General features: G+C 41.8%; 1 protein-coding gene across 1 annotated transcript in view; it reads right to left on the bottom strand.

The window, feature by feature from the left end:
• Positions 1 to 1,013: 1,013 nt before the first annotated feature.
• LOC126108253 (TD and POZ domain-containing protein 1-like) overlaps positions 1,014 to 24,923 on the bottom strand; it is a 33,151-nt gene continuing 9,241 nt past the window's right edge. The window contains exons 2-4 of the mRNA XM_049913482.1: positions 19,322 to 19,895; positions 14,829 to 14,975; positions 1,014 to 1,404 (exon numbers count right to left, since the gene is read on the bottom strand). Of these exons, the coding sequence (XP_049769439.1) occupies positions 1,014 to 1,404; positions 14,829 to 14,975; positions 19,322 to 19,884 (1,101 nt within the window). The 5' untranslated portion in view covers positions 19,885 to 19,895. The remainder of the gene's footprint in view (positions 1,405 to 14,828; positions 14,976 to 19,321; positions 19,896 to 24,923) is intronic.

A 24,923-nucleotide genomic window follows, 5' to 3' on the forward strand; every position in this document is an offset into this window, starting at 1 on the left:
TTGTTCAGAATGCAGTCTGCCACTTTGGTCACACATGCACGCATGGGGATGCCAAGTCTAATTGTATCACAGCAGACAGGGGAATGAATGTTCGAAGTGTGGTCTGCTTCCAAAGCGTGTACAGAGACGCAAAAGTGTACTTTGGGAAACTGCCGAATAATTCCAGTGATGGCTGCATGTGTCACGCGATTGAGTATAATTCCTTGAGAGATGGTAGTTTGTTCTGTAAGAGCAGCAAGGAAAGTGTTTAGGAGTCTAATGATTTTAGGTGGTTCTTCAATTCTCTTTATTTGAAGGTGAGCTGGCAAGAAGCCTGCAGATGGTGTGAGCATGATGTGGTGTGAGCACTGCTACCAATGTGACATTGCAATTAAACACGAAAAGTACTTGTGCAGTGCATGCACAGAAGTGAATTCAGTGTGAAATCGGAAGTGAAGATACATTCTAAGTGAACAGCTTATATGGCAGTAATATGAGAATGGTGCAGTTCGCAGTGATGTAATGTAGCAACATAAGACACTGCTAGCAAATGGTTTGCAGTAATTAGGTAATGTAGCGGACTGGTGGGAAGAAGTGACGTTATTGCGGCTGGGCGACGTGTTACACAATAACCGGTATTCTTGCATTTGTGTCTTGGAAGAGATTGGGTGTTTACGTTTCGAAATACAGGCAGTTGTGAGAGACGTCGGCTGTATTCTTGTAAGCTGTTTGAATATTGTATGTGGGACGAGAAACACAAGAGAGGGAGAGAGAAGTGGAGTTTATGAATGATGGAGTATTTTGCAATTGTTGCCGAGCTTTTGCAGAAATTGCTTGTGAAATGTTTTACATAGTGAATTCTCAAAAGGAAGGTTTGTCACGTTGGTTTACAGATATCTCCTGTTGTTGCAGTAGTTGTGGTGTTACTGGAGTAATTGTGAGGACTGCAAAAGGTAGAAATGAATAGAGAAATCGATCTTTTTTTTCAATTTTTTATTTTAATATCATGTACAATGAAGTAGTACTGGCATGTATTAACGCTGTGTTAGCATCTCGACGAGCTGCTGCCGGTTTCGCATCCTGGCGAGGTCCAGGGGGGTCAACCCGTCATCAGTCCTCACCCCCCTGTCGGCTCCGGCCTGCAGCAACGCAGCCGCCGCTTCTGAGTGGCCATAGTATGCCGCCAAGTGCAGCGGCGTCTCCCCCCCGTGATCCCTGGCGTTGGGGTCGGACGCCGCAGAGAGCAGCAGCCGCACCACAGCCGCGTGGCCTCTCCATGCAGCGCAGTGCAGGGCGGTCCACCCGAACACCCCGTCCCTCGCCGCCACGTCCGCCCCAGCCGCCAGCAACGCCCGCACCTCCTCCACCGCCCCCTCCTCAGCCGCCTCTATCAGCCTGCTGCCTCGCTCCTCCTCAGAAAGGCTCCTGCACAAAACATCGACACACTTACTCTCTACTATCGAGACACACACACCAAATGAAAGAAACTAACAGCCGCAAAACTGCCAACAATTCTGAATACACTTCCTCCGAGCGACAAGTCACAATCCTAGAAATCTCGCTTCTGCGATACGGGTTAACCAGCGTATTACAGACAGATCCACAGCACTAGCCCATAATCAAAAACTTCAACCATCTCCCATTAAAAATAGGTGCACTCCATCCCGTAACAAATTCATTTGGCACATTCCCTCATAGTTCACTCCACAGATCCGCCTCCTTTCACCTCGGCATGCAGTTGCGACCCAATCCTTCATCTACATTCAAACACACCCCAGAACTACCTTCTCTGGGTACCAATTCCTTCAGTCACTTAGGAAGAAAACAATATAAACTAAACCCATCTGCAAGTACTGAAATACAATTTCCTCACCAGACAGCTAAGTGATTCAGACTAGTAACATGGAAATTCCTGACATACCGACAAAAGATATAAGAGTCACTGCTTCGTACACAATAAGTCGGTCGACATATTTCAAATACAACAAGGGCACCAGGTCGACTCTCCCTGACAGACACACACACACACACACTACCCGCTGCATAATAATCGTCACATGTGCTCATATAATCATGCATGCAACAAGAGATACATCCGCTGCAACATTCATTTCCATCTACTTACAAACTTTGCAACCCACCATATGGTCTGTGGCAGGCGGCATCCTGCACAACTACTATACTCAGTCATGTTAACTTTGTGCAACTTTTTGCATTTTCTGAAAATTCTGGACACAAAATAAGTTACACACCACTACAGAAGGCGTAACACTTTACATTTATACTTAAAAAGTTCTAAGTAAACTTAAAGTGTACACCAGCTACGCTGCTTCCGAGTAAAATTTCTGTTTCAGTAGTAGTAGAAAGACTTAAACTGTAACTTTAGACCAGTCTCAAAAAAGTGCTGTATTTCCTGTATCTAATGCTATGCATAAATTAGATCATGCCAGAAAGAAGTCAGGTGCCTGTAAGAAATACAAACAGAGTGTTGATTCACTATCGCATGCTCGCTTACAAATATCAAAATACTTGTACAGATCTGGCATTGCTGAACTTTAACCAATGTCGCGGGAACCTCTCCCCACAGCTGATGCAAGTTAAAGGCTAATCCCAAGCGACAGAGCCAGTAAGAAGCTCCAAAGACAAGTGAAATACCAACTAGAAACTACAGAGGTAATAAAACTGCTGCATTTAGTACAAAATAATCAATGTAGGTGGAGCAGCAACCATATGAAACAATAGTAGTAACTGGTACATATAATAAGTTATCCTAACCGACTGCAGTCATTTCCTCTTTCCATTCCGCTCCCAAGTAGAGCGAGGGAGAAACGACCGCCTGTGTGCCTCTGTACGAGCGACAGTGCCTCTCACCCTATCTTCACGCGCATTGTCTCAAGTGTACATTGACAGAACTAGAATTGTTCTGCAGTCAGCGTCAAAAAACAGTTCTCTAAATTTTCTCAACAATTCCTCGAAAAGAATATCGCCTCCCCTCCAGTGATTCCGATTCGAGTTCCTGAAGCTTCTGCGCAATACCTCTGCGCCACTCGAAACTACCGGTAGCAAATCTAGCAGCCCAGCTCTCAGTCCTACAGCTGTCTTCCTTTAATTCTACCTGTTGCCGATACCAAACACTCGAGCAGTACTCGAGAATAGGTCGCACCAGCTGCCTACGTGCAACCTCATCTACAGGCCAACCACACTTTCCTAAAATTCTCCCAACAAACTAAAGTCGACCTCCCGCCTTCCCTACCACAGTCCTCTCACGCTTGTTCCATTTCATTTCGTATCACTTTGCGAACTTTCGCTCAGACATTTAAGCGACGCCTCTGTGTCTAGCGGAACACCTCTACTGCTGTACCTCAACATTACATGTCTGTTTTTCCTACTCACCTGCATCAACTTACGTTTCTCTACATTTACAGATGGCTGCCATTCGTCACACCAACTAGAAATTTTGTCCAACTCGCCTTGTGTCCTCCTACACTCACTCACTCACGACGACATCTTACTGTACACTAGGGGACAGTCAGCAAATAGTTGCAGATACCTGTCCACCAGACCATTTATGTATACAGACAGTAACAGCGGCCCCACCACCCTTTTCTGGAGCACTCCTGCCTCTGGCGAACGCTCGCCACTGAGGACAACATACTGGGTTCTGTCACTTAAGAGCTGACGTCCACTCACATACATGGGAACCTATTCCACACGTTTCTATCTTCTTCAACAGTCGACAGTAATCCATCGTGTGAAATGCTCTGTGGACGTGTACGAATATGTTATTCAGAGGTGATGGATAAGCGCACCACCTCACCGGAAAATCTGCACAATGCAAAGAATTGCGATCTTTGGGGTAAAAATGGCTCAGTCACCTCTATTGCAATCACGGATTGTATTAAAGAGTCGGCAAAGAAAGAACTGGGGGCTAATGTTGCCCGTCTCAAAAAGAAAGGATTGTAGTTTACACAAAAGTCAGCCTTGCCGCTATTGGACGCATCAGAAAGGCGACCGAAAATGAACGACACAGTTTGCCAGAACCGCCAAGAAAGTGCACTACGAAATTTGGAGTATAAATCCATCATTGCAAGCAGCTTCTCAAAATAGGTAATTTGATCAACCATAGGGACTTTTGTATGGCTAAAAACTAGTGCTGACATTACACAAATTAGTTGTTGCCGTAAAAACAAAAAAAATTATTTTCCTTGGAAGAAAGCTGTTTAGCGTAAGACACTGCATGAAATGCGATTTACTTGCAACAGACCTCTAAGTAAAGGAAAGGTCCCTCTAGAGAGAAGTCATTACTGAATGGCCATGCAAATACTTGATACAAGTCAGGAAATTAACACAACTCTTTTCTATCGACGAAACTTGGGTGGTGAACCAACGACATTCCTGTTAGAAGACGGTGACAGGGTCGTGACATTGGCACCAAAATGGACAATATGACAGTCCAAGCAACAGCGGTGGATGTTGAAACCAATACTTGGTTTATTTATTAGTCTACATCATTGTCGTCTTCACCAAAGTATTTCCTATTACATATTATACATTTATTCCAGTGGTTCTTCCAATGCTTAAAACTGTTCTGGAACAATCCTTATGGTAGCGTTTAGTTCTCTCAGAGGTCCAGTTTGAATCTCATCTCTTATGTAAAACACAGCTCTTTAAGGTCTGTCTTTATTTTTGGGAACAAAATGTCACTCATGGAGCGAACATGGGGCCAAGGACATCACTACAGTATTGTTTCTAGACAAACATGCACAAGCACGCAACGAACTGTGAGCAGGTGCGTTGTCGCAGTGCAGAAACAGTGAACTGTTCCGCCACAAAGCCGGACACCTTTCCGCGTTGCTTCAGGCCATCGGGGTTGACCTGGTGAGAAGATCTGCCCACTGGCCGTTTCATCTTGGGACGAGGAGTCGTGGTGCACTGTACTGTCAAAACCGAAGATTACTGTCAGAAACGTAACATTCACATTTCACTGGTCTCGGCCGTCTGTCACCGAGACGATTGAGTTTTAGCTTACGCATCGTTTGGTTTAACTCTCAGTTCGTCTTCTACTATGACCTTCTCGTCATCCTCATCTTCTTCTAAAGGTTTATACCAGTCGTAAACACCTATTTCACTCGTAGTATACTCACCAAAAGCAGTATATAATATTTCTAAAACCACGATGCATTTTAATCCGTTCTCATAGCAAATTTTAGTACAAATGCGGTAATCCGTTTTTACAGTAATACTCATAAAATACCAGTAACCTTTCTGACACCTCACAACACACTAAATAACCGATACGCATAACGTTGTACACACAATGACAAAAAGGATGTAGGAATCTGAGTAATAAAACGCGTGACATGGCGAGTTTCCCGTTACTTCTGAGCACTACTCGTATCACAAGAATGGTTGCGCTTCAATCCACCCAATCAAGGGGAACTTTTACCTCTTAGAGGAAACACAATGGAAGACCAAGTTTTCAGTTCTCCGGTGTAATTACACCACATTTCGTTTATAATCGCTTCGGAATATATCCATCCATTTAGGAGGGAATTGTAGACGAAAATGCATACAGGAGAACAGGCATTCTGTTCTGACGTATATTTGTAATAGATGTAGCAAGCCTGGCTTTTGATTTCTGTTCCTGTGTGGATGTAATTCACTCCACAATGTTCTGTTTCGGGAGAGGGCTATCGTCTGCTGTCTCGCAGTGGTGCCAACTCTTTTACCTAAAAATGAACGCTGCCCGGATGGGTCTGCACAGTGCGTCGCCACCGATTTAAGGCGTGCGCCGCGGAATCGCCGGCACGGCATTTCGGAACCGAGGCGTATAGGAAAAGCAGGCAGGCCATTCCGGCCCCAAGCGAGTAAAAAAACACGCAGACGCCCTCGCGCGCCTTGACGTCACGGAGAGGAGAGGAGGCTGCAGCGCCGAGCATTCAGTTTTGTGACAGCCACGAGCAAGGCTCGCTGTAAGTGTGCCGTGGCAACATTGCATTAACAGTGCTCGGACGACGACGGACGTTACGTATCACGTGTTTCCCAGGGATGAGCACTTGCGACGTCAATGGATGGTTCGATGCAAACGCAAGGACAAAGTGAATGTGAAAACTGCACGTGTGTGGTCAGGTCACTATCGGCCAGAAGATGGTGAACGGGATTTGAGAAATGAGCTCCTAGGGTTACCTTCAAGAAAGAAGTTATCACCAGCAGCAATCCCCTGCATAAACATTCAGAACTGGCGTGGACAAGAAATTGCGGAAAGCGGCGATGCAAACGAAAGGGTAAGACGTCTGCACATACACAAGACTTTCAATAATTGAAACTGAAGAATTACCGTAATACAAACGAATTCACATAAATGCAATGCTTTTTGACGCATTAGTATATTGCTTTACGGGAGTGAATGACACGCTATATTGTACAGGCAATAAATAATGTTGCTCAAGTGTATTTGCTTTTCCTCCTGGATATAATAGTTACATTTGTCTTAGAAATAGCCGTTTTTTTAAGTATTCTCGATATGTTGACTATTTTAAAGCTAGTATATAATTCAAATGACAAAATCAGCATATTTCGCGTAATTTGTTTACATTTACTTCTGTAGCAATAGCTGATGCTGACCAGTTGACTTCCCAGCGTAGTGGTGTGGTTTCTGACTCCCATGTTGGAGGTTATGGGTTCGTATACCTGTATTTCCTCTTACATTGTATTTTTACATTTTATCAAACTAGGCTATTGTAGCCGCTTATGCCACTGATATTTAATCGCTTTTGTCAATTGATCTGATTTTTAGTGAGAAATTAATGCAGTTGCATAGTAATTTTTAGTAGTAGTAGGCCTACTCGGTAAATAATTTTACGAATAATAAAATTAAAATTAAATTTATGCTTTAGAGATCCGGAAGACGTGCACAACGCTGTGGAGCAAGAAGTTTGCAAAAGCTGTCTTTGACAGCTTTAGAAACTGTGCCACCGAAAGAAAGAAAGTCGACCGAACCGCATGTAGAGACTGCGTTCATGAACCCACTGAAGTAGTGAATAAGGATTTGGAAATTAAGGAACTGAGGGCCGAGACTGAACTTTTAAAAAACTGAATGCACAGAAATAAGCGGCACTAAAAAATGTGATGCAGCCTTACGAAGTAAAACGAACTATCTCCGACGTGTTCTTTCGTCGAAGCGGGCAGAAAAGTCATCTGACGTGAAAGCAAAAGTCATATTGCACAAAACTGTAAATAGTGTATTGTCAAAGTGTTTTACACTGGCACAAATAAGATGTCTATTAAATGAAAATAAAAGGGCAAAGTGGAATTCGGAGGACATTGCCCATCCATTAACTTTAAGAGCTCTGTCACCTAAAGCATACACTTATTTGCGAAAGCGAAAAATTCCTTTGCCTTGCAGGGCAAGCCTTCAGAAACGGACGAAGGAATTTAAATGCAGACCGGGTATTCTTTAAGATATCCTGTGTTCATTGAATGAGGGGTCAGCCAGACGAGTGTCTCTCGCACCCCGCATTTACATTAATGCCACCCTTACCATCTGACACTCCAGTGGGAACTCTTGAGGACGTGATTTTGAACGTGGCTCAAAATTTTGTCTTTCTGCGCTGCAGTGCATGGCAAACGATTCTGAAAATGTGCGCTCACTTCATCAGGTAGAATACTAACGGTATTGAATTACCAATGTATGATTTGGCACGATACGAAATTATACAGTGGGACCTTACTTCTTCCACGTGGTGATTAAATGGAAACACGTATGCAAATATTCTTACTAACATTCAGCCTGTCCTTCTGGAGGCAGTTCCGTGGACAAGCGACAGTGTATGTGGATCGAACACGACCGCTGCCCAGACCCTCCCCTGCACCAAAGAGACCAATGAATGGAAAGTTTCCTGACCGTTGAATGGGACGGAATGCTGCAGTACAAAGGCCAGCCAGGTACCCTGATCTGACTCAAATGGATTTCTTTCTACGGGGAGCACTGAAAGATAGAGTCTGTCATAAACCCGAGGTACGTCAGATGATGCGCGTATCATCCAATGTAGCTTGTCCAGTTCATCTCTCTCTCTCAAACAGCCATTCCAAATGTGTCAAGCAGTCGATGGTGTGCTATTTGATCATATTGTTTATTAAAGTGTGAAACCACACTTCACTAAGGAAAGTATTTAGTTTGTGGATGACAAGGCATCAGTTGTGTTGAATAAATGTTTAGCTATTTAAAATCTATTCCGTCTACGTACAATTTCGAGCAGTTTCTAATTTCTAACTGACAGCAGGTCTTTTGCACTGTAGAACCACCCGGGTGCTTCCAGGCAGAGACAGGCTGAGCTGACAGAAGGTCATGGGATAGCGATATCTACGCATACAGATGGCAGCAGTATCGCGTACGCAAGGTATAAAAGGGCGGTGCGTTGGCGCCGCTGTCACCCGTACTGAGGTGACTCCTGGGAAAGGGTTTCCATCTTGATAGCCGCACGACGGGAATTAACAGACTTCGATTGCGGGATTATAGAACTTGTTTATCACTGTTCATATTTTTAAAATGTAGTTTCCCATGTATCGAAATTTAATAAAATGCCGTTGTGGCCTTTTTTAAGTGCTCTGCAAACAAAGTGCAGTCTTTGTTTCGCCTTCGTCACAATATTATCTGTGTGGTCATTCCAATTTAAGTTGCTCGTAATTGTAATTCCTAGGTATTTAGTCGAACTGACAGCCCTTATACTTGTGCGATTCATCGTATGCTCAAAATGTATCGGATTTCTTTTAGTACCCATGTGGATGACCTCGCACTTTTCTTTGCTTAGTGCCAATTGCCACTTGTCGCACCACACAGAAGTCTCTCTAGTTCATTTTGTAATTGGAATTGATCATCCGATGATTTTGCTAGACGGTAAATTACAGCGTCATCTGCAAACAATCTAAGGGGGCAGCTCAGATTATCACCTAGATCATTTATGTAAATCAGGAACAGCAGAGGGCCTATGACACTACCTTGCGGAACGCCTTATATGACTTCTTTGTTGACATCTCTGCGAGGAAATCAAGAATCCAGTCACACAGTAGAGACGATACTTCATACGTATCAAATTTGATTAATACTGGATGTATACGTGGACAACAAAAAAATTCCTGGATTTCCCGCTTAAAAATACACTTTCTCCCACGTGAAAACACTTTTTCCGTCTTAAGTGACAGTATATTTTCCCTCGGAAGTGCAAAACTTATCAATCCTTTGAATGGTTATGGTTTTGGACATGGGCGTAGAATTTCCTGGCACTTTAGAAAACGAAACTCAGGGAAAAATACACGTTTTGGAAATATCTTTGATGTCAGCAACATGTACATTGCGTATTTTGGTATTACGACAGCACACATTGGAATTCCACCAAACACTGCATGTTACTTTCCGAATCACAGAAATCGAGATTGCGATGCGCTTTTGTAAGCCAGTCACAGCTCATGTCACGTGATCTCGCCAGGTCATGACAGCGAGTATTCAGGGCATAGGACGCGTGATGTAGTCAGCCAATAGCAACATCCCTGCTAAGCAGCGGTAACACACGAGTTAATGGCTTACATTAATATACATAGTGTTGCTACAAGAAAAGAAAAGCTTCCACATATAATATTGGTCACAAAGGTTAATAAGCTGCAAGAGAAGCTAGTCTTTCGATATAATGTTGATTTTTTGCGCGCGTTATACTTTAAGATACATCACACAAATGTGGCAGTAAAATTTTCAATAATGACATAAATGTCTGATCTCCAGGGTTCGAAATTCTTCTACATGGCTTGTCATCAAAGAGTTGATTTTTAAATGGAGTCAAACACTGTGATTTAAGAATTTCATGGTACATCCTCGCGGATAGTCCAACTTACGTTAAAAGATATTTACTTTGAAATTAACGCTTTTCAAACCAACATACGCAATATTTTTCCACGACCTGCTGGAAACAGGTTCGTTCCAGCAGCTGCCGGAGAGCGCCAGGTAAGAGGCGCCCGCGCTTGCGCAGCTAACATGACGTAGGAAGCCCGTATGTACGTACATATAAAACATTAAAGGATCTTACATTACGTTGTAAAAGCAGTAAGACGTCACAGGGTACTCCAAGAGATCAGAACTTCGTGAACCATACTAAAATGTGCACATTTAAACTGCTACTTAAAGCGCACATTCGTATGTCCAGATTCAGATGTAAATTTTCTTGGAGTACCAGTGCTGCATTATCTCATGTTTGGTTCTTTATTGTGGCATAATGCCGTACGTGCTAGAAGATGAAAACTTGCACTTGAAATGCAGCGAACAGTTGAAACTAGCCAGTACTGTGGAATTAAACATTTCGTTTCAAATACATTGGATGCCTCTGCGGAAAAGGTTAATAAAAGCCAAATTTCTTTAGCAAACAGACAAAAATAACTTCATTGTTCTGCAAAGCGATTGGTGCTTGACTGTCAGAAAGGTGGAAACAAAATAAAATCTGAAACTAATAACGTATATCAGCCTTCGGTAATTATGTGAATGTATTTTAATTCACTTGATATCTCCCGGCCAAAGATATCCGTTTTGCTTTCATTTGACGCGAGAGTAAACGAAGGAGAAACAGCAAAGCCACTGAACGTCAACACGGGCCACGTGGAGACTGCCCACTGTAGCTCAGACTTCTCTGCGCATCAGCCTCGGATCTACGATATTTGCGAACCGGGTCAATACTAAAAAAAAAATCGAATTTTGAAAAGTACCCTATGTGCATCTTGTAAAACACATCATTCTGAAAAATGTGAAACAAAAACATACGTGTTCGAGAAAATATAAGACATGTTATTTGGTCTTAAGTGTGCCGAAGTGCAGCGCCACGCCTCTTCACACAGCGTTCTCTTACTGCACTGCACGTCGCTGCACTTCGCACTCTGGGACTCAAATGTGTATTTTGTAACGGATGCCATCGAACTACATTCAGGATAGCGGAAATTAAAATGTCCTTTGATTTTAAACAAAATAACCTCGCAATTAATACTGGATGGAATCATTTGTAACCGGAAGAAGAAGAACTCTTCAGAAAATTTGGATTCTTTATTGCCTAATAGCTAATAACTTTGTTCTGTGTGACATAAAATGAAATATAGGATACACAAAACCAGATAAGACAAGAGACAAGCAAGGCAGTACATATTTCTTCAATCCTTGCGCTCTTTTCTCACTAATCTTGCTCTAGCATTACATGCCGTGCTTTCCTTTCTGCGGAAGAATCTGTTACCTCATCAAAATTCGTCAAATGTTTTGCTACGTGAAAAATCGAAATGTCGTTGTCTAATACTCAAAAAGCTTTTAATACAAATAGTACCAAAGACTGGTGTCATTACGCCTATTGTCACTGTTTGCAGGACGAAAGAAAATAGGCCTTTCTAATATTGCAGCAGCTGTAACACACCAAACAAGCGAGATTGTTTTGGTAATAATGGTCGTTTTTATAATATGGCAGAATATAACTCGCCAAGTACCAATATGAAATGCCTGTTTCGCCTACTACAAGCAAAAGGCTTTATGTCAGGAAATAGTTTGATGTTCCATTCGTAAGCTCCAGTTTCTTAAGCATGAGCTCGAAAAGTAGAAAAGTAGTAGTACGAAATTTTTGTATAAATTTGGAACCGCCCCGTTTCTTCTCCTTTCTCGTTCTAAGAAAATCTTCTCTTCCCTAATTCTGTAACTATTCCTATCATTGTCAAAGCTCATTCTCCAGTTAACTCTACTAACTCTGCCAGAATCACCGGTTTAGTAATTATCCAGCGATTATTCTCCGGTTAGGCGTTATTACGTGTTCGTACAACGCGTTTTCCGCACTACTCCCAGAATGGAACTTAAAGGCTGCTAACCAGGAAATGTACAACTTGCCCTCTCTAGTGAAGCGACCTGGTCAAAAACTTTCTGTCAAACTTTCATTTTCTTTGATACAGTGACAAGATAATACGTTAATATTTCGTATCTGTTATTCCCGTTGGTCGTTCATTTCCACTCTGGTAGTCTGAATCTATGGACGTAGCTATTCGCTCATCATCTGCACACCAGTCAGTCACACACACACACACTACATTCACCCGTGCGGCTTTATTCCGCTCAGCTCGTGTAGCCCCGTCCCCTCTTGTCTGCAGGAAAGTTTATTTCCAGATGCGACGAGGATTCCCCTGGCAGGTACATCACGTACACTATTCACACATTCAAAAATCAACTTATGATTCATTCAGAATTCAACTTAGAATGTGATCAAAAATGTTCAAAAAGCAACAGGGATGAGCTTCAAACTCTTTTGAATAATCGATAGACCAATGTGCTCTAGATGCTAGGTGCTTTGTGAAACAAGGTTATTTTTCCTTAACAATACGAATTTGCCCCCCCCCCCCCTCGCCACCGAAATTGCCGCCTGGTTCAGATACTCCGGTTTGCTGCGTACAGAACCAACAGCGACATTCCTGTTTCCAGAAGCGGGAGAAGGTACTACTCAGACGCGACTCAACTGCGCATGCGCGTGATTCCGCTCGTAACTGCTTAAATGAATCTAATGTAAACAGTTGTGACTTAACACTCATCGGAGGTAATTTGTTGTTACGAAGCACTGCATTGTCTTCCTACATCCTTTCACAAATTTTGCTGTTGGCAGACGCTTGTATGAGCACTGTGTGTTTTTTGTTTATATATGAAGCATTTCCTTTGCAATTTAAATTTCATTCCCTCGTCCATATTTTGTTGCTGCAGTATTATTCTGCAGTAGCGGGATACAGTAATGTCCTTTGTTAGAGTATCGGTTATTACCAGTCAAAATGACAAAAAATTAACTGAAAACTAAATCATTGAAAAACTCCCGGGATTCTAGAAAATTCCCCTGTTTTTCCCGGTTTTCTTGTGGATGAAAAAATTCCTGGGGCCTTCCCGGATCATCCGGGCTGTATACACCACATAATAGTCTCTTGTTAAGAATGGTATCAAAACCCTTCTGGAAATCTAGGAATATGGAATCAATCTTAGATCCCTTGTCGACAGCACTCATTACTTCATGGGAATAAAAATCTGTGTTGCACAAGAACGATATTTTCTGAATCCGTGTTGGTTATGTATCAATAAGTCATTTTCTTCAAAGTGAGTCATAATGTTCGAGTACAGTATATTCTCCAAAATCCTACTGCAAATTAAGGTCAGTAATATGCGTCTATAATTCAATAGGTTACTCCTATTTCCTTTCTTGAGTATTGGTGTGACCTGTGCTACTTTCCAGTCTTTAGGAACAGACCTTTCGCCAAGTGAACGGTTGTATATGCTTGCTAAGAAAGGCACTATTGTGTCTGCATACTCTGAAAGGAACCTGATTCGTATTCCATCTGGACGAGAAGACTTGCCTTTCTTTAGTGATTTGAGTTGCTTCACAACACCTAAAATATGTACTTTTATGTCACTCATGCCAACAGCTGTTCTGGTTTCGAATTCTAGAATAGTTACTTTGCCTTTTTTCGTGAAGGAATTAAGGAAAACTGTATTTCTGTATTTAGTAACTCCGCTGTAGTGGCACCACTATCATTGTGGAAACTCTGCTGTTGGTTATATATATATATATATATATATATATATATATATATATATATATATATATTTTTTTTTTTTTTTTTTTTTTCAGTAGGACCAACTAACTTTGCCCACGTCGGTTGCTCATTTCTAAAAATAAAAGTTAGCTATACCATGGAATTACACAAAACTTCTCCTCGGTGAATCAAAACCACTACTCATCACACCTGGTGACCTCCATCATCCATCGAATACATGAGTTTGTTTACGAGTGACGATCCATACAGTGCTGTACGCATCTCCACTTAGCCACATCCACTGCATTTCTCACTTCTCGACAGCAGATACCTCAACCATTAGACCAGCTGAGTGCGTTTGCTGGCGTAGATGGAATTGCCATTGTGGATGACGTTTTTTACCCATGGTTTGCTAACACTACCACCAGAGGTTCTCATGTACATCCTCTGCAGTAGGGTAACACACCCACCGATTCGATTTCCCTCTTGCTACTCTTCCCACAAGTCCCCCGGGATAAACTCTAGTGCAAGTTTCGATGAGAAGCCGAGTCAGAAGTGGAGGTGTGCTCAGGCAGCCGACTGCTCAAGGAGACTGCCTGCAATAAGCAGCAAATCTGGGTTCCTGTTACAGTGCGGCACAGATTTCCAATAGTCACTACAGACGTAACTGACCGGGGAAGCATTTAAGGAATATTCGAATTACATTTTAAGACATACCCAAAACAAGCTGTATCCTCATTCTGGTACTAAATATTAACTTTGTCATTCTTACTTGTATTTCTGTTTACCTTATTTTCGCCATTTCTTCCTCAGTGTCTTCAATAACTTATATCTACAACCATTCACATAAGTTTTGTTGATTGGAATTGTGTGAAGAATCCCGTTTCCACACCCATTTAATTCAGAATCAATTTGTAAGACACACAATCATCACTAAAAACAAAATCTAGATTCAACACATCAATATATAAAGAATCTTTGGGAATGGGTATGATTTGTATGAGACACTTCCTACGTAACTACAGTTGAGTGACTCTGAACTGAACGTAATTCTCATGGCAAATACAGAGAACGAGAAATCTTTTGCATATGTGCTCAATCTTCAAAATATCATAACCAAAAAAGTGAGAAAAGAGTAATGTTTAATGGCAACCGTAACCTCCATCCAAAAACTGAAGGAATCTGTATTTTATTTTATTTACTATATCGGCTGGTTAATGCCAAAATAAGCAGTACAATGAGGGTAAAAATTGGGCACGTGTGGCAACACAACTCACCGGAAGCGAGAGACGGCTGCGTCATCAGGTGGAGGGGTGTGTCGGGCAGACGTGGGAGGCGCAGCTGCAGCAGGAGTCCGGCTGTGGCCGCTGTGGGGTTGACGGTCAGAGTTGGGGGTGGACCCGCCCCCTGTGGCGGTTGGCGAGCTGCACAGTGAAACACTGCGTGGGTGGGCGTGTTCACACAGGGGCTCACTGCAGGCGGTGCAGCTGAGGGACTGTCCACCGGGGCAACAGAACACTCAGTGCCAACAACACCAGCCTTTGACTTAACGTGATTGTGCCACCAATTAACTGGTCTTTTTCTGCACTACTTCTGCTATATTCCCCACTGGCGTAGCTTAAGATGCAAAACAACAAATTGTTCAAAATGAAGCACAAACCAAATTCCAAACATAAGGACCAAAAATTTTGCTGCCCTGACAGAACAACTATCAGACAGAATTTAGAAGCAGTTAAAGTCAACTGGCTGCTACTTTTGGTTGTGAGGTAATCTGAAAACTGATATATGGATGCTGATTTATATCACTGGAGGAAGAGAGAGAGAGAGAGAGAGAGAGAGAGAGAGAGAGAGAGATCCAGCGATAGGGAAACAAACTGATAAGTTGGGACATCAACTTACTGTTGAAACTATATGGTCATGGATATGCAGCGGTTGTTTGATGTGGAGCCTGAGGGAATGAAGAAGATGGACAAGAATTACAAGAGCTATGCTATAAAATTTATCGAGAGTATATTCAAAATTTGCATTTCAGTAAAGGAAATAGGACTATATGTATCTAACGTCTTCATAATTCGATTCCTTGAAAAGACAGCAGTGGTGATGTGTTTCTTAAACAATTTTCTTGTTGAGCAGTTTGCAGTACAGACCACTATTAAAAGAAGAAAATGGGTTAGGCCGTGTATGCAATTTTATCTGATGGACAATGGTTCCAACTTGTGAAGTAACCTGTAGTCTATTGAATATGGATTTTAAAAAAGCTGAAAAGGAAACGAAATAGACTTGTATGGAGTAAATGTATCTAAGAGACAGAGGAAACAAATGATAGCTGGATGAAAACGTCACATCAATACTGACGTTGTGGGAGATATGTCGTACACCTGTAGGTGGACAGCGAATATAATCTGCTGTATCCCAGTAGCGGGAAACCTGATAGGGATTCCCTGGACGACCTCTGGTAACGCCAAGGAGAACTTCAAACAAGACAGGGGGGGGGGCAGAGATTGCCTGTCTGTTTAGTGAAAGGGAATGCACGGAAAATATTCAGGGTGATAGTTGAACAGACAGGAGAAAGAAGTGTGATTGTAAGGCACAGCCTTGAGTGTGACAATGTTACTGTGCTGGCTGGAGTATTCTCTTCTTGTTTGCCCCCAGTGTGCACGACTAGCCCCAGTGCTCATGGCTCCTGCTTTACTGGATATCTCAGGGAGTCATACCCTGCTCTTTGGGGCCAGTCACCTAGGGGTAGCGTCTTTTTTAGTAATCAGGAAAGTCCTCAGTCCTGGGTTTGAACCTCACAATCGCCTAAATTTTGAATAGAATAATCAGCATCGGCGTCTGAAGACTTCCAGCATCAGGTGTCACCCTCTTTCAGCCAACAGCCTTTCCAAAGAGGGCGGAGGGACCGGCAGAGGTTCAGGGCATTCTCTTTCCCTTGAGGTTGGAAACTGGTCCTAAATGAGGAAGAATTGGCAATGATCAACAACGTGAGGATACAGAAGGCAATGTAAACCACTGCATAAAGATACATAACGTGCATCAACATGACATGTGGCATGTGATTCAATAAGAGCCATAACTGTCTCTCCATTAGCAAAAGACTAGTCCCCCATTCAAACCTCCAGGTGAGGTGGCCCAAGAGGGAGGTGACCACGAGAAAAAGGTTGAGTAACCAACGAAAGGATAACATTCTACGAGTCGTGATGTGGAAAGTAAGGAATTTCTATGTGGTTGGGAAGCTAGAAAATAAGAAAAGGGAAATGCTGAGGACGTATCTAGCTGTAGTGGGTGTCAGTGACGTGGAAAGGAAAGAAAAGGAAAGGAAAGGGATTTCTGGTCACATGAGAATAGGGTAGTAGCAACAGCAGCAGATAACAGGAGTAGGATTCAGTATCAATAGAAAGGCAGGGCAGAAAGTGAGATACTGTGAACGGATGAGTATAGATGTTCTCGTGAGAATCTAAAGCAAACCAACAACATCCGTAGTTCAGGTATACATAATGACGTCGCAAGTTGAAGGTGAAGAGAGAGAAAGTATGAGGATATTGAACAGGTAATTCGGTACATATGTAATATGTCATGGAGGGATTGAAATGCAACCATAGGGGAAGGAGTAGAAGAAAGGGTTACACGAGAATATGTACTTGATAATAGGAATAGGAGAGAAGAAAGGCTAGTTAAGTTCTATAGTAAATTTATCCTAGTAATAGCTGGTATAGTATATTCAAGAATCTTGAGACAAGGGGGTATACTTGGGAAAGGACCGAAACATGGGAGGTTTAAAGTCAGATTTTGAAATCAGATACTGGACTGTAAAGCATACCCAGGAGTACATATACACTCATAACAATTTAGCAGTGATGAAGAGTAGGCTGAATTTTACGTGACTTGTCAGGAGCAATCGATGTACAAAGAAGTGGAATACAGTAGTACTAAGGTAAGAAGAGATGAGATTTATGTTCTCTGAGGCTACAGATACTGCGATAATAAACAGCTCAATAGCTAGTTCAGTTTAAGAGGAATGGAGATCTTTAAAAACGACATTAAGAGAAGTTGGAAAGAAAAACGTAGGTACAAAGAAGCTAACTGCGAAGAAACCATGGAAAATATAAGAAATCCTTCAGTTGATCAGTCAAAGAACAAAAATATTCAGGAAAATTCAGTAATTGAGAAATATATCACTTAAGGATGAAATGAATAGGAAGTGCAGAGAAGCTAAGGTGAATTGGCTGCACGAAAAATGTGAAGAAATCAAAGAAGAAATGATTCTTGAGACAACTGACGCAGCATATAGAAAAATCTTCCACGGAATTAAAAGCAAGCGTGGTAACATTAAGAGCACAATTGGAATTCCAGTGTTAGATACAGAGGCGAGATCGGATAGTTGGAAAGAGTACACTGAAGGCCTCTCTTATTGGAACAACTTGTCTGATGGCGTGACAGAAGAACAAGCAGGAGTCGGTATGGAAAATATTGGTGATTAGAATCAGAATTTAAAAGCACTTTGGAAAATTTAAGATCAAAGAAGGCGTAAGGTATAGACAACATTCAATCAGAAGTTCTAAAATCATTGGGGGAGGTGGCAAAAGGTCTATTCTCACTGGTGTGTAGAATGTATGAGTCTGGCAATATACAATCTGACTTTGAGAGAAATATAATCATCACGATTTGGGAGACTGCAAGAGCAGAGAAGCGTGAGAATTATCGCACAATCAGCTTAACAGCTGAAGCATCCACGTTTCTGACAAGGATAATACACAGGAGAATGATAAGAAAATTGATGTTCCGTGACGTTCATAGGATTTGTGGTCCTGGTGAAAACGTTCGGCAATATCAAGTGGTGCAAGATGTTAGAAATTCTGACAAAAATACATGTAAGCTATAGGGAACGACGAGTAATTTGCAATATGTACAAGAGGCAAGAAGGTAAAATAAGAGTGGAAGACCAAGAATGAAGTATTCAGATTAAAAAGGGTGTCAGACAGGGATGTAATTCTTCGCCCCTACTGTTCAATCTATAAATCGAAGAAACGATGATGGAAATAATGGAAAGATTGTAGAGTGGAATTAAAATTCAGGGTGAAATGATGTAAGATTTGCTGATGACTGATTCCCTGAGTGACAGTGAAGAATAATTACAGGGTTTGCTGAATGGAATGAACAGTCTAATTAGTACAGAATACGGAATCTGAGTAAATCAGAGAAAGGCGAAATTGATAAGAAGCAGAAGAAGTGTAAACAGCAAGAGACTTAGCATCGTGACCGACGATCAGTAAGTAGATGAGTTAGGTTAGTGTTGTTTTAACGTACCGTCGACAACGAGGTCATTAGAGACGGAGTGCAAGCTCGGGTTAGGGAAGGATGGGGAAGGAAATCGGCCGTGCCCTTTCAAAGGAACCATCCCGGCATTTGCCTGAAACGATTTAGGGAAATCACGGAAAACCTAAATCAGGATGGCTGGAGACGGGATTGAACCGTCGTCCTCCCGAATGCGAAGTAGATGACATTAAAGTGTTATGCTATGTAGGCAGCAAAGAAACCCACAACGAACAAAGCAGGGACGAACAAAGCAGGGACGAACAAAGCAGGGACGAACAAAGCAAGGACGAACAAAGCAGGGACAAACAAAGCAGGGACGAACAAAGCAGGGACGAACAAAGCAAGGATGAACAAAGCAAGGACGAACAAAGCAAGGACGAACAAAGCAAGGACGAACAAAGCAAGGACGACGTCAAATTCACACTAGCACTGCCAAGAAGGGAATTGTGCTTACCTGGCTTCTGCAGGTGGCTCACCGAGCATACTGCTGACTTCAATGACTTCTTGCGGGTACTCGAGCACAGCGTCTGCCCAGCCCCGCGTGGCCATCACCTGCAGGTGGTCCTTTATGAAGGCGACGGCAGCCCTGGTGGCGTCCGGGCACGAGTGCCTCACTGCCCTGACGGCCGTCGCCGCTGCGGTCTCGACGGCCAACTGCGAAATCAGCTGCCGCTCGCAGGCAGCCTTCAGGGCCGACAAGCCGTACTTGTCGGCCGCCGAGAGCAGCTGGGCGGCCGTGTCGGGCAGCTGGGGGGCCCGCAGGGTATACGTGTAGGCCACCAGGAGCCTCAGCACCGGGCCCTCCACGTCGTCGATGCTCACCTGGCCGCAGCTGGCCTCCAGCATGTCGTGCGCGAACATCGCTGCGAACACGGGGCTCGCGGCTGCCAACACGGCCCTGTGAGCCGCCACCCTCGTCTCGCCCGCCACCAGCGTCACCAGGGAGCCTTGACCCCCGTCTAGCAGGGCGGCAAGGGCCTCGGTTGTGTTGTTCTGAACCTCCGTAACTGCCGACATGGTGGGTGGTCCTGAAACACAGTGACACTGAGCAGCCCTCGCACTGCACCCTCAACACTTGTACGAGGTGCATGCAGACCTGTATGAAACAGCAGCTGTGGAAGTGTTGTCCACCCTGAATCAATTGCAACGTCACCAGTTTCCTTCAAATGACAAGGGTCCGTACTGCTTCGCGATCACCTAAGTTTTGTAACAACCACTGTGGTGCTATGATAGACTGCTTTCACCTTCTAAAAATGTTGTTGTTCTCAGTCAATAGATAATTTATTTATGTCATAGTGCATGGGGGCTTAATTAAAATAAATATGAATGCAAATATTTTTAGTAGCTGTAAGTCCGATTACGCTGTTTTGTAAACGGCTGGCCCTGACTAGTATTAGTATGCGATCTGACTGCTTAGAATGACAACAAAGAATGTAAGAAAATTTTCGTTAACACAGTTAATTAATTAAGTCCCCAGCAACTATAAAATCTACGAACCCAACATAGCACAAGTGTAGCTGTTCTGTGTGTGGAAGTATGACTCAACGTACACATCTGGCACGGTTCTTCTTCAACAAGACAAGAAATTTTAAATACCATTTATACTGACGTGATAAAAGAAAATTAGAAATACTATAATTGTGCAAGAAAACCAAAATTACACTCTAATACAAGAACACACGCCAGACGCTTTGTTGACTGAACCTGTAATGACACATTATTCAGGTCACTGAAAGAATAAAAGAATAAAAGAAAATACCTCCATATATATTGACGAAATGCACTCTGACCATTACAATATCTCCATTAGAACAACATCTGCTATCTCTCCCATCAAACCACTGCATAAAACATGGGACAACACTCTCCACTACCACATCTCACTCTGACTTCACGACAAGCAGTGTCCACCACAACTTCTCGGTAAGAACTGCCTGCCGCTACGTCTCAATAACCACTGCCAGTGGAGGCGGCGGAACAATACTCTCTGGCGCGATCTTTGGCGCTGTGGCTCTGTGTAGCCACCTTTCATATGCCCCTCCTCCACGGGCTAGAATTTGATGGTATTTTTGCCAGCATTGGTGGTGAAAATACCACCAAATTCGTCAAAAAAATACAGACAAAAATAAAAGATAATATTAATACGTAAATATCATATAACTAGATAAAATTTTGGCTTTGCACTGACCTTACAATATCCTAATATATAAAATACACTAAGCAATACAAATTCTTTCATACATGTGACTTTACATAATAGTTTACACAAATATCATGTGGTTAAACAATTCAATCGATAGCGTCAGCAATGACGAATATGAGCAGGTAAGAGTCTTATAACTTTCACAAACAGTAATACACAAAAAAAATCAGTTTACACAAATTTTCACATCAAGTGGTTGACAGTTCCAGCAGTAGCACCCAGCACTGTTGAATAGGTGCTACAGCAACAAGTGACATCATCTCAGTAGAAGCAGTCCATCAGTGGCACCCAGCATTGTGGAGTAGGTGCAGACTCCAACACGTGACATCATTTCAGCAGAAGCAGTCCATCAGTGGCACCCAGCAATGTTGAGTAAGTGCGGACACCATCAGGTGACATCATTTCAGTAGAAGCAGTCCATCAGTGGCACCCAGCATTGTGGAACAGGTGCAGACTCCAACAGGTGACATCATTTCAGTAGAAGCAGTCCATCAGTGGCACCCAGCATTGTGGAACAGGTGCAGACTCCAACAGGTGACATCATTTCAGTAGAAGCAGTCCATCAGTGGCACCCAGCATTGTGGAACAGGTGCAGACTCCAAGAGGTGACATCATTTCAGTAGAAGCAGTCCATCAGTGGCACCCAGCAATGTTGAGTAGGTGCAGACTCCAACAGGTGACATCATTTCAGTAGAAGCAGTCCATTAATGGCACCCAGCAATGTTGAGTAGGTGCAGACACCATCAGGTGAGATCATTTCAGTAGAAGCAGTCCATCAGTGGCACCCAGCAATGTTGAGTAGGTGCAGACAGCAGTCCATAATATTCACTATCACTGATCACACTGTTCATCAGCAGAAATTAAAATGTCCTAGTGGCACCAATCATGTAGAAAAAGTACAAGTAACAGTCCATCATATTCACTATCACTGATCACACTGTTCATCAGCAGAAATTAAACATGTCCTAGTGGCACCAATCATGTAGAAAAAGTACAAGTAACAGTCCATAATATTCGCTATCACTGATCACACTGTTCATCAGCAGAAATTAAACATGTCCTAGTGGCACCAATCATGTAGAAAAAGTACAAGTAACAGTCCATAATATTTACTATCACTGATCACACAGTTCATCAGCAGAAATTAAACATGTCCTAGTGCCACCAATCATGTAGAAAAAGTACAAGTAACAGTCCATAATATTTACTATCACTGATCACACAGTTCATCAGCAGAAATTAAACATGTCCTAGTGGCACCAATCATGTAGAAAAAGTACAAGTAACAGTCCATAATATTTACTATCACTGATCACATAGTTCATCAGCAGAAATTAAATATGTCCTAGTGGCACCAATGATGTAGAAAAAGTACAAGTAACAGTCCATAATATTCACTACCACTGATCACACTGTTCATCAGCAGAAATTAAACATGTCCTAGTGGCACCAGTCATGTAGAAAAAGTACAAGTAACAGTCCATCATATTCACTATCACTGATCACACTGTTCATCAGCAGAAATTAAACATGTCCTAGTGGCACCAATCATGTAGAAAAAGTACAAGTAACAGTCCATAATATTCGCTATCACTGATCACACAGTTCATCAGCAGAAATTAAACATGTCCTAGTGGCACCAATCATGTAGAAAAAGTACAAGTAACAGTCCATAATATTTACTATCACTGATCACACAGTTCATCAGCAGAAATTAAACATGTCCTAGTGCCACCAATCATGTAGAAAAAGTACAAGTAACAGTCCATAATATTTACTATCACTGATCACACAGTTCATCAGCAGAAATTAAACATTTCTAAGTGTCACACATCATGTTGAAAAGTGCAGGTAACAGTTCATAATATTCACCATCACTACTCAGACAGTTCAAGCATGAACAATAGTTTGAATACACATACAAATGCTTTTACAATGCTCTTACACTAAACATACAAATCATAACAAACACACAAATGATATCAGATAATTGTCATATTACTATCACAAATACACAAACATCAGTAAACCTATAATATTTATGGGTGTCAGTGCAAGCCACTACAAACAAATAAAATAATATTTAGGAAATAGGTGGGTAGGATTAGGAAAGGAAAACACACAAAACACACTCACTCATCTTTCATCCACATTAAGTACTACTGTGTAATTGAATAGTGTTAACTGTGTAAATTCAATTCTGTCAAAATTTTATGTTCAACTTGTGTATCAAGTGGTAGTGGCAGCAATGTATAACAGTCAATCATAGTTAAGTCAACGTCATTGTCATCATGTCAAGACCAATGTTTGCCAAGCCAGATCGAAATGTACGGTTGCTGAACAACTGTCAGTGTGCCAAGATATGCAATGCTTCCTCTCTCCAAAAAAAAAAAAAAAAAGTACATACTGCTTAGTGATTTAACAAAGTGTGTGTAGACAATCTTCCTTCCATTTTAGTGTTCTAGTCTGCTATCTTCATCCTCCTTGTTCCATATAGACCAACACAAAAAAAATATATGCACCTCACTTATTTTACCTCTTATACACCAAAACCCCCATCAACTTCATATAATCTCAATACCTCAATAATACCTCTTCAATACATCGATACATATAAACCTTATTGCCAGTTTCATTTCACTTCCATAACAACTCTTTCCTCTAGTCAGTTTCCTCGAACAAGTACAGGTAAAATCCTAATGCAAACCTCCACATCCCATACAATCCGAAGACACACTGTCAACACACAACCTCTGTGTAATCCATCTGACCAAAAACTTCTACTCATTATGAATTATAAACAAAGAATGCATACATGACCTGTAATAGACTTAGTTCGAATAACTCTCAGTAATTAAGTACGATTACGGAGTGTGAATGATCCTAATATTTCACAGTGTGGACACCACTTCAAGAATTATGGCAAACAGAAGCAAACATGTGGAGTATTTCTTGTGTCAAGTGTCACTTCCTATTTCAATTGCTCACGAAAAATGCAGTGTAATAACTGTGTTGGTATGTCATGTCGTTAGCTTCCTTCCTATTGGCATACATTTATACAGCTTTCATAAAACCTCCAGCTCATGTGACTTCTATGAAGTTTCTTGTACTAATGTCGTTCGTCGAATTATAGCAGTTCATTTTCTTATCTTAAAAATATAAGGCACTGAGCGTAAGCAAAGCAAGCAATAGCGAGTAAATATACCAGTAGTGAACAGAATGTCAACAAGTGGATGCAGCACAATTCTTACAACGAGGCTCTGCCAAGCGAACAATCTGTAACTAATACCATAGTGTAACCTAAACTCTATGTTCATACACAGTACAACAGCATTTCTATATACCAAATTAAAGAGTAGTTGTGACAACAAACAGAAATGTATAAATATGCAATCCATACGCATAGCAGCAAACATATCTTACGTAATAAACAGGTCATCAGCATCGTATCACCGTAAGCAAATAAATGTTCATATGTAATTTTAATAAATAAACATGAAGGCGCAAGCAAATAAGTAAACATGAAGGCGCAAGCAGATAAATCACAAAGTATAACTTACATACCTAACCACATCAGCACAATTAATCAGGTGACAATTATAATTTAAATAAATAAGCACAGCATGCACATAATAAAAAAATATGACATCAGTGAAAAAGCCGTGCAGATTACTTTCTTCTTCGAAATGACATTTTTCCTGAAATTTTCTCGATAGCAAGTCGTCTTAACGTCGGACACGCACAGAATTTACCTGAAGTTCTTAAATATTTTATAGAACCGTATCCTGAAAAATACTGAATGTTAATAACATAATTCATCAAGTCACTATAGCTTTATACTGATTTTATTCGG

Source organism: Schistocerca cancellata, chromosome 11 (assembly GCF_023864275.1).
Source record: "Schistocerca cancellata isolate TAMUIC-IGC-003103 chromosome 11, iqSchCanc2.1, whole genome shotgun sequence".
Taxonomy (NCBI): Eukaryota; Metazoa; Arthropoda; class Insecta; order Orthoptera; family Acrididae; genus Schistocerca; species Schistocerca cancellata.